At 37.2% G+C, this 11923-nt stretch overlaps 1 protein-coding gene across 2 annotated transcripts in view; it reads left to right on the forward strand.

Annotated features, from left to right (window-relative positions):
* Positions 1 to 11214, forward strand: part of LOC139145108 (histamine H2 receptor-like) — a 31381-nt gene extending 20167 nt beyond the window's left edge. For both annotated transcript variants that reach the window (XM_070716058.1, XM_070716057.1), the window contains exons 2-4: positions 6184 to 6339; positions 8091 to 9209; positions 9764 to 11214. In XM_070716058.1, coding sequence (XP_070572159.1) covers positions 8237 to 9209; positions 9764 to 10044 — 1254 coding nt within the window. In that variant the 5' untranslated portion in view covers positions 6184 to 6339; positions 8091 to 8236 and the 3' untranslated portion in view covers positions 10045 to 11214. The remainder of the gene's footprint in view (positions 1 to 6183; positions 6340 to 8090; positions 9210 to 9763) is intronic.
* Positions 11215 to 11923: the final 709 nt, after the last annotated feature.

Consider the following 11923-nt stretch of genomic DNA (forward strand, 5'->3'; position numbering starts at 1 on the left):
TGTTATCTGTTACCCAGCATTTGAGAGGAGACTGTGAAGGGTCACTTAGTCTGAAGTAGATGTAGCTTGCATTTTATTCTGCAGTAGGAACTGCACTCAGTGTGATATGACTCACATGTTATTATCGTGTCCTTGTCCACAATCATAGGCTGTTACGCACGTAGTACTACTTCATGATGACGCATTTTGCTTTTTTTTAGTTCCTGAGAACAGAAACCCTTTCTCAGTTGAAATAAAACTTTTCAAGATCAGGTTAATTTCCTTACTTTGACAAGGATTTACTTTAAACTAATTTCTCTCTCTCCTTACGAGTGTAAAATGGTGTTATCTTGAATTCATCATGTACTGAACATAAAACACGTACCTCTTGTAAAAAACACGAAATGCTTCTTGCTGGGAAAAGATTAAAGAACTTTTGCAATCACAAATATTACTTCTAATCATTTCAACAGCAGCAAACAATATGTACTCATCAAACATTGGTAATGAATATACCCTGCAAATCCCAGTGGTTGATTTTCATTATTGCAATGGTGCTTCCACCTGAGAAACTGCAACATTCCCCATATCGTGCATTAAGGTAGAATGTGCCTCGGGCATAGATATTTGGACTCTCTAACTTTTTCAATTATTTACTGATCTACCATTTGTGGGGGTTCATTTTGAAGCTCTTTGAGTAAGATAAACTGTCACCGTCTTAGTTTCTTGAAAATCGGAAAAATTAATTTTCTCCATAGGGTTGTCACAGGGATGGCAGCCATTTTGAATTTCCAATATCGGGAAACCTCAGGTACTTTGTCTCTCTTGTACCAAAATTTGACCCCCCCCCCCCCCCCCCCCCCCCCCCCGATTTTTATTCTTGATTTTGAAAGTAAATGGTTGAAAGATTCCTTGAAGAAAATAATGAGCTAAAGTTTAAGTCTTTTACTTTCGAGGCACATACCAGTACTACCTTAATGAAATCCTATGATTTAAGATAGTTTGTGCCTCGAAAGTGAAAGACTTAAATTTGTGTTCAAACTTCCTAAAGGCATCTTTCAACTACTGTCTTTCAAAATCAGGAATAAAAATTGGGGGCTATGGGCTATGGTATGGTGCAAATTTGTTTCTAGAGAAACAAATTACCCAAGATTTACTGATATTTGAAATTCAAAATGGCCACCATCCCTGTGTTAATTCTACCGGTATACAGAAAAATAAACTTTTTGATTTTTGAAAAACAAAGACAGTGAAAATATTTCTGACACCACAATCTTTAAAATGACCCCCCCCCCCCCTCCAAGCGGTAGATAAGAAAAGAATTGTAAAAGTTTTGGAGTCTGAATATCTGTCCCCAAGGTGCATTTCATCTCAAGGGTCTACCACTGCACTGGCCTTTTACCTGGACCAGTTTCCTTTTCACAAAGTTTGGCACTTAATTTACCACTTACAGGGAAATCAGCTGTAACTTTCGATAATATTTTTATTAATATGTCTTATGACACCAATATTGTTTTCTTATTCTGTTCTCTATAGTGTGATGTTGAAATACAAAGTGTTAAGCCTTCTCAACGCAATGCAATGTGTACCAGTATGGTACACTGCGATATCATTGTTCACTAATGAATACTGGCATTCACCAGTCATTCACTAGAATTCTAGTCTGGATTAAAGCTCAGTTGTCAACAATGACACGAGACATGCAGGCTGTATTGACATCCTGACAACCCATAATGACATGTCAAAGGACCGCTTTCAGAGCCATCTTTAAATCCGGTACAAGTTCTTCATTGATCAATAAATGCAAATCATAAGTGACTTTTTCACTTCACACAAACTAATTTGATATTTACTTACCGTGTACAGGACTTTTCCTGTATTGTTGATAAAGTAAGTTCCTTGGCTTTAACAAACCCAGAACATTACTGAACACCAACAATGCCACTGATGTCTGAGGTCATTATTTAATGTCTTACGTACTTTCATATGATGTTTTCATTTCATGCCAACTTGAAAACAAGCAGAGTTTAATTTATAAACAAGAAAAATCATAATTTGTCTTTTTTCTTCTTTTATTTCCTATAAGAGAGAAGGGAAAGTATAGATTGATAGATCGATAGATAGATAGGTAATATGTTTTTGATGAATACAGCCTGGCCACATCAAATTTCTATTTCTCTATCTTCATCAAACTACAAACTTCCTGCATTTATCAAGAAATAATGCTTTTTTCCTTTTTGTCATTTATCCAGAAAATTTCAGACTTTTCTGTCATTGAAAGTATTTCTCAAGTTTAGCTTTGCGGTCTGCATAAATTACATCGCAAGCTTATTGCCTGGCTCACGTCTCAGATCTTAATCTTCCCCGGCTCACCTACTGATACTAATATCTTCCTGGCCTGTGGGCTGCGGCAGTTTCTATAGAGCAGAAAGCTCTCATCTGAAGGACAGATTCTATTCCATGACATTTCATCTGTAAAACAAGGCACAACTACACAATTAATCAATACACTATGCGCACAGGTCGGGGAGATCATGACATGAATTTGAACAAGATTGCAGCGGGATGAAAAATGACACGAAATAGATTGGAGTCCACGCTTTTTAGTCCCCACGGACACCGTCCGGGGCGACTTATAGGTTTGGTCATGTCCGTGCGTGCGTGCGTGCGTGCGTCCGTCCGTCCGTCCGTTCACGCAGATATCTCAGAGATGCCTGGAGCGATTTCATTCAAACCTGGTACAAGGATTACTTCATATGTCATACAGATGCACGTCAATTTGTTTTGTGATACGATCCAATATGGCCGCCAGGCGGCCATTTTATTACGATTTTTTCATGTACAGAGCCATAACTCAGGCATGTTTCAACCGATTTTATTCAAAGTTGGTACAAGGACATTGACCATCGTCATAGATATGCACGTCAATTTGTTTTGTGATACGATCCAATATGGCCGCCAGGCGGCCATTTTATTACGATTTTTTCATGTACAGAGCCATAACTCAGGCACGTTTCAACCGATTTTATTCAAAGTTGGTAGAAGGACATTGACCTATGTCATACATATGCACGTCAATCTGTTTTGTGATACGATCCAATATGGCCGCCAGGCGGCCATTTTATTACGATTTTTTCATGTACAGAGCCATTTCTCAGGCATATCCGCATGTTTCAACCGATTTTATTCAAAGTTGGTACAAGGACATCGACCAATGTCATAGCTATGCACATCAATTTGTTTTGTGATGCGATCCAATATGGCCACTGTGCGACCATTTTGTCACGATTTTTTCATGTTCTGAACCATAACTCAGACATGTATCAAGCGAATTCATTCAAAAGTATTTTTATCACAGACCTAATGAAGAGGACTCTATCCTCTCTGAGGACCTGTAATCAAAATACCCATTAACAAGTGGGGACTGTGTCATCAACGATGACTTGTTTTTTCATGGCTCATCTCTGACAGGTGTGACTGTGAAACACAGGTAGAGTTTGTTAACCACATTTGCATAATCGATTGAATTGAAATATTCATATCAAACATTGATTATATACTGATTGCATAATAGGCTAGACACTGTCTGTTATTGAACAAGGTTCATTATCCCTTCATACCGGTAGTCTTTAATTGGCAGTAAATGGCTGCCAATCAGTTACTTCATTATATTCACATATTCATGAAAAAAAAGTATTCTGATGTGAAATACCTAAATTTTAATCTTTGTTCACCTGTTGACAATAGTTTTTGAGAGTGAATAAGCATTGGACCAGGTTTGATTTTACTGACATTGATAATATTGATGATATATCTTTGACTGTGATTTATTTAATTTTTAGATGATTGGTGACAATGTCCGTTCTTGAATATTGCATTTCTTTATTGTCTTTTAGTGGCAACAGATGCGTAATGAAACCCATTACATAAACTACATCTAGCGTAATTGAATCAGTCGATGATAACACTCATACAAGCTGTCATATCAGAGCTTAATACAGATATAGTGTTGCACCACATTAAAAAATGGTTAGCTTGTCAGCTGGGGTATTACATAGTGTTCTCATATCAAAATGACTAAATTGAAACAAATTTACCTAATTGATAATTTATTCTGGTGTTTCTCGTATTTTTACATTCCCAGTTTGCCAGCGACCAAGGAATCATAAACTCTTTCCCATCCTAATGAGTGTTACATCAAGATGAGAAATACATAATACCAGTTTCCATGGAAAATGTCTGGATAATATTTAATATGGCTTTACCCACCCTTGATAAAGTCTAGTTTGAGGTTATAATATTAAAATGCATATGTAAATACAAGTGTACATAAAAATAAATATAAAAATGTGTTAATACTCAATCATATGGCATCTTGTACCAGTATTTCACAAATGTGATTTTTTTTATTTTCACCATCCCAATCCTCACAAACTACCATGATGTGGTGTATAGTCGTTTTCTTTATTCATGTTGATTAATAATTATCAATTGAAAATTCCCTGACATCTTTTTGTAAATCTTGATTATGTACCACACATATTAAGCAATGTTGCTAAACATTACTGACCTAACTTTGTAGAACAGTTATAACAAATTCCGGTTTATTTGGAGGAAAAATATTTACAGTATGTAGAACAACATTTTAATATATGCTTTGAGGGGGAAGTATGTTCAGCTTTACTTCTGAGAAGAGTTGCTTATACAAAGTTCTGCTTCTCTTTGGTAATTTCCTCCGTCCCTCAAGGTTCCTCTTTGACGTGCTCTTCAAATTCTATTCTGTCAATACACAATTTTCTAATTATTTTCCACTATGAATATTCAACACTTCCCTAAGACTGCTTGGACACCATTCTGTATCTGACATCATGAACTTTTAATGTTGCTGCTAAAATGCATTTTTTGGACTTCTAACATGTGCAGTATATTTGGGGGGGTTATATATTAATGAATTGTGAAAGTTAATATCAGCAATAAGTGGAGTACAAGAATTGTGATAATTCTAGACTATGTCATTTTGTCTGTATTGTCACCAATCCTTTTTGTATAGGTTTTGAAATGTTATGTTTTTCATTCCTCCAAAATTTCTTGAAGCTTTCATGCAGACGTGATAAAGAACCAAATTTAGGACAGCAAAGATTCCTTGATGAGCACTTACTTTGCCAAATATTTAGATACATAATTTGTGTATTTAAATATTTGGCATATAGTAAGTGCTCACCAAGAAATCTTTGCTACCAGTATACCACATTACATGTATGTAGTAATAAATTAACAGTAAAGGACTAAAAATACATTCTGCTTTCTCTGAAGAATGCATTTTGAACCTATGATCATTATGTTTTGGGGGTTTTTGGAAAATAACTTTGAAATACTGTATGCATTTTTTGCATTTAGTTTGCATTCTAATGTTACAAAACTGACAACATTGAAATATTCTGGTTTTAACAGTTGGCTGACTAATGGGAAAATGGCTGCCAATCTGTACTACGATTGGCTCTGATTCTGAAGCCAAAGACATGAGTAATGTAATAGGATACTCATTATTGTCAAATCTGGATGGCAGTTTGTACATTTTAAGTTTCCAGGATACATGATCTGCGGAGTAAGATGACACTTCAATCCACTTTCACGAACTGGATTGTCTATAACTTTGAGATTGTTTGTTTTATGCATAGAACCTAAAGAAAGAGTTACTGCGTGCAGTCGGTGTTTTATGCAAAGGTCGAATTTTAAATCACACTTTGTGTTCCTTGTGAATTTCCCTAAGACACGATTAAATTCAATATGCTTTGGTACAGGGTATCCACAGTGGTGTTAGCTTTCTCCAGAGTATTATCTAGCGATTATAAGTTGTATTGAATAATTTCAAATATTACTGATAAATATTTAAAGCAAATGTAAAATGTCATCCTGTTAACAATTCATTCTATCATCTGCAGGTCATTAAAATTGATAATTCTTCTGATCACACAAGATTATCATCGCACAGAAAAATGATATCAGAATTTCAATTCAGGTTTCCAATCCATTGCAATGATCATCACCCAAGCTGTGGAAATCCATACTTGTAGATTGTAGATATGTGCCAATTATCATTTAACTCACATCTAAACTGGATAAAACATATTACAGGAGATGCCAAAATTCAAATGGCTTTCGATTCATCCACGTTCATTACGTTGCTTTGATTTCATTTCTCAGCGTGTCGCCTGACCAGTTTGCAGCTGAAAAAAAAGAAAGATCAATCGGTCAAAGTTCACCACAAGTGACGCCATCTCAACCATCATATTCTACACAGTATATGTCATGATCTGTCTCTGTGAAAAAAAGGAATTAATCAAGACGAACTCACATCAGGTAGGGCAGCTTTACTTAAAGCTCGAGTTTGTTTCCAGTCAGCTGCAATATGATGATTTATATTGGATATAATTCCATGTGACAAATTTATTAACAAGACAAATGATTATAGATTGTACATGATGTTGATTGAAGAGCGGATCATAATGATGGTAATGAAGATAAGTACATGTTTTCTGCATTTAAAGATATCACCTGACACTTTCCAACTTACAAGTGACCTCATACCCTATGTAACTCTGCTGTTGCTGTGACAGTAATCATACAAAATAGGAATATAATTTGGTGGTACATGTGTCTGGTATGGACCGTATCACAGAAAAGGCATATGTACATATGTATACCGTATACCGGTAGTTGAAGTCACAGGTGTTAGACTTACCTTATGGCAATACCATTGAAATTAATAACACACAACAAAAACAAATGCAAACCCCAGGAGACTGCTGGAGTAAGCCCAAAGCACCTACATACGGAAGTATATCAAATAAGATGTACTTGTTCAAATAATTTTCAAAAGAAAATTTTCTTAAAAAAATACAGTGTTGGCTAAACCAGCCCTAAAGGAACTTTGGAACCAGATGTAGTTTACTAATCATTATTACATATGTACCACAGTTTACTTGCATCGAAGCGCGCGCGTACTACCGGTATTTGCACTGCAGTGCAAATACCAAAAACATTATTCCATACCTGCATGCAAATGAATAGAACAGCGCGTGATCCTTGTCTTTCAATGTGTGTCGCGTAAACTATTTAAAATGTGTTCGCTTGTGTTTTTAGTTCCTTTGTTTTCTCGATAAAATAAACAGGGGGAAACATATGTAATAATAACAGAACCCCATGGCGAGCGAGCAAGCTTGCCGTACCTGGGGTATTTGCACTCGTGTTTGCGTTGAATCCGGCTGTCCTTTCACTCGCTGCGCTCGTGAAAGCACGACCGCCGGATCCCCCGCAAACACTCGTGCAAATACCGCTGGTACGGCGCGCTTGCACTCTCTCGCCATGGGGTTCTGTCATAGTCAGCCATTTAGCACAAGAAGGTATTTTCATGAGATAATAAGTGAAATATTGCAATAATTTAATTGTACTACTTTATATGAGAATACCGGTATACCAAAGTTCACAAAAACCAAGTGAGTGCATTCGGACAATGAATGTTGTAGATTTTTTCACAAGCTTTAGAATAGTAACACCTCAAAGTAAAAAAGTATGTAGCAAATTTATCATAACCTGAACAAATCTCAATAAGATAAGGTCATGTCAGTAGATCCAAACACTTTGAATATCATTGAAGTGCTTTCTAACAAGATTTTTTGAATGAAAACTGATATTTTGTTAAAAATGTAAGTTTCATAATTTTATCAAATTAACATACAGAATTTCCGTTTAATTATAATTAATGAAAATGACAATAACAATGATAAATGAGGTCATGCCTTTGAATTTGCCTGTCACGACTTGGGTAAAAGTGAATCTGCATAACTACAGTTGTATAAAGAAGCACATTTCATCATTAGTTAAGATATCTTTGTTTTAAGGAATACAGATATATCTTCCAAATACATGTACCATAGCAACTGGACTTGCAGTGAAAAAAGTTCGGAATATGCAGAAAAGTTGACAAACTATTGACAGTCACATTTCTCTTTAAAGCTGTCTTTCAATCGCACTTGCTGTCTAGCACTGCAAAAGAGTAAAGAACTACATGTATGGTGGATTCATATTTCACTCTGAATATTTCTTTACAGAAAAGTGGTCTTGCCAGTCTCATCGGGATTTGTTGAGATGTGAAAGGTCAAGATTAGCTGATACAAGTCATCACCTTTAGTTGATATGTGCACCACTGGAATTGGTACAAGTTTCCACACAACACTAAAATAGTATGGTGTAAATCATGACAATACTGAACTCTACCGGTACAACTGCATATGATATTGCCACGAACGGCCATGGGCCACCGTACTGGGCACTCCCTTCAAAGGTGATTTTGTCAGTGACAGTACTTGTGATCATGGTTGCCAGCTTGATAGGCAATGGAATGGTTATTTTGGTGGTTCTCCTGAATAAAAGGATGAAGACAAGGACAAATGTCTTCATCATGAGCATGGCTGTTGCAGACTTCGGTATCACTGCAATCTGTATGCCGTTTTCATTGATCACCGTCGTACAGGGTGACTGGATTTTCAGCACAATCCTCTGTTACTTTGACGCCTTTGCAAATGCCTTTTTCTTCATCGCCTCTTTGCACAGTCTCATGTACATAGCCATTTTCAAGTACTTCTGCATCCTGCACCCACTGAGGCACGTCATAACGCGGAGGAGAGCGGTACTTATGGCTGTTGTCATATGGATTACGGCGTTGTTATGCGCCGTTGGGCCCCTGTTTGGCTGGACAAGAAATGAGTACAAGCCAGGTGCTACCCAGTGTGGTCCTGCGTATCCGCAGACAATCAAGCAGAAGTCACACGCCATATGCATTGCAACAATCGGATACGTCGTTCCGCTGTTGACCATGCTGTTCTGCTACAGTAGGATGTTTTCGGCGATTCACAAGCACTCGCGAAGACTACAGCAGAATACGAGCATGACACCCGTGGCAATCTCAAAAACTCAGAAGCGAACAACAATGACTATGTTCATAATAATGGCGGCATTCCTTCTGTGCTGGACACCTTACTTTGTATATGCCATCTGGGCGATATCACGAGACTACCACAGCATCCCGCTATGGTTCAACTCATTTGCATATTGGTTTGGATATGCCAACTCAGCCATGAGCCCAATAGTATATGCGTGGAGATATGATACTTACAGAGTGGCTTTCAAAAAGCTACTTTTCTGCCAGAAGGGTCTTCTTCTTGCTTCAGGTAAATTAATCCTTTCCACAGCATCAGAACTAAAGCAAGTTGCATCATCTTGAAAGACATATAAAATATAGCGATAGAAATGTAGATATCTGTCCATATTAATACCATCAATTTCGTCCAACACATTTGTCAAATTTGATGAGATAGAGGTTGATGGTGCAGATAACATGGTGTGAATAAAATACTTTTTCCACAGGCTCAGTGTACACGAGGGCCTGTCCTGCCTGAATGTTCAAATACTGTCAGATTGAAAATTGGCATGTTAGACAAAGACAGCCATCAATACTGAAGAATTTTCAGAAGACTAGAATTATAAATTTATCAGAAATTTTTGCAGTCTGACTAGGTATGTTTATCATTAGCCAAACTGATAAATTAACCAGATTTTTACTACGTTTTTGAGGGTTTTCCTCATCTGTGAATGGGAGACACCTACAAACTTCCAGTCTACCCTAGCTGTCTATCGTTGACAATTCGTCTCCTAAAGAAACATTGAATACCTTCCATTCCACGCATTTCAATGTTCTTGACTGTTATTTGTTTTGGAATTACAGGCAGCACTCCAATGACAGGATCACCAGTTTCTTCAAGGAAGTCAAGTTTAGTGATGACGCCACAACTTGTCGCTCACTTCAGTAAGCTGACCAGCATAACAGCCAGTGCTGATAACTCCTCACATGGCAGCCCAAGTGTCAATCTCAAAAAGATCCAACTTCCTCCCCTGCCAGATCTGCCCACAACAAATGGACTGCACCACAGCTGTACAGCAAACGGGAAAAGTGCAACACGTGGAATGGGCGTGACACTGCACGTGGAGAACTTAGACAGGGCCTGAGCAAAAGCGAGGAGGATTTCGATGGTGTGTTTGTCAACCCCAGCGATGGGCTGAGGAATCAAAAGAACAGCAGGAAACAGAGCATTGCTAAATTCCTCCGAACGCGATTCAAGAGCACACCGGTTGGAGATGAATTGCACAATGAGTCCGACTATGAAGAAGAAGAGATACGAATGTCATCTTGTCCAAATAGTTTAGAATATCATCAAGTTGATGGAGAGTGTAGATGTTAGGACACTGACATGTTAGAACTTCTTGTGGTAAGAATTTCTCTTCCTAAATTATACAGACAGGAAATCTTTTTTATTTATAAGTGTGTAAAGCTACATGCAGAGGATGTTCATCCCATACCCAGGATTGTCATCATTTCAATTTTGCATAATCTATGTGTTTAAGTAATTGACAGGCAGTACAACTAGAACTGATTAAAGGTACCGGTATACAGTCACCTGTAATCTAAATATGCCCATATATGGTCAAATGGGCGTTCCTTGGTATTCAAAATACCCATGTGAGGGCGCTGTTTTTAAAAAGCGGCCACCCCCTTAAAATCTGTGATTGGTTAGATTTTCTCTTTCCATGGTAGTAACTGTGGCAAAATTGGAACAGGTGACGGTACCGGTATACCTTTAAGAAGCTGTTCAGTAGTGAAATCCCACCCTCTCGAAACCATTTCCAGTGCAATGATGTGTTCCAAGTACTTGTATTGTATTGCTAAATACAGCACACTGCTATATATGATGTGTGAAGATTTCATCTACCATGAAGGAGTGGCAAGATCAAGCAAAGCTTGTTACATTGCAATACTTTTGTTCTACAACTTTGAGACGTCCACCAGTAACACATAATATTTGATGTGATCCTCCAACTTGTTACCCAGTTCAAGTTGACAGTTTCTCTGGAGTGATTATGTTCATATGTAAATTTGTAAATAGTTTCAAATGACCAATTTGCAATTTTTTTTATTCAAATCAAATGCCTGTACTCCCAAATGTAATATTGTATAATTTTCAAATTTTTGCATATTATTTATTTTATGAATATACTGTTGGATACTATTTTCCTGAAGATTTTACATTTTGAACATAACAGTCGTAATACTGTATGTTCAGAGCTTCTGTTTTGTTAAAATTGCTGTTATTTATAAACTGTTTTCTAGATTTTCCCACATTTAATGTCACAGTGGTTTTTGAAACATTTTATCTTGTTATAAAGCTTAGAGTTATACAAAGGTATGGTAAGAATAATATCTTTAAGAAAATAAGCAGATTTTGACAAAGAAAAAGTTCCTCTTTCTTGAAATAGGAGCACAAATATGACACTCAAACACTTCTGCAACTGCTCGGCGTTTTTATGCTATTAATGTTTCTGGACATTGTTACAATGCTCAGATAAAGCCATGAATTTTAACCCTTTCACCACCATGGTTTATCCCAACTCCATTGTTTTCTATGGTAAAGTTGGTCCTGTATACAGGGAACTGGGGTGAAAGGGTTAAAGCTTAAATCTTTACTAATTTCATTCACTCTGCAACAGGAATACACCTTCTATCCTATCTTTGATACCTAGCAACAGTTCTCTTCGTGGAAATTATCACTGTGAAAAATCACAGCACTTGTCGAGTACAATAGCTTAATGACAATCATGCAGCAAATGGATACAGTAACCAAAAGTCTATATGTAACAATAAAACGTCATTGCTTGTGAGATTTACATGAATGGTAACTCAAATTAACAGATTAATTAAAGAAATATGTAGAAATAGACCGGTCATGAACAACTTATGCCCAACTGATTCAGGCTGCCCGCTTGCTGCGGATCCGTAGCCCTACCACTCCCTTTGCTGGTTGTGTTGGGGGAGTGGGGCCCAACACAACCA

This window comes from Ptychodera flava, chromosome 12, assembly GCF_041260155.1.
Source record: "Ptychodera flava strain L36383 chromosome 12, AS_Pfla_20210202, whole genome shotgun sequence".
NCBI lineage: Eukaryota > Metazoa > Hemichordata > Enteropneusta > Ptychoderidae > Ptychodera > Ptychodera flava.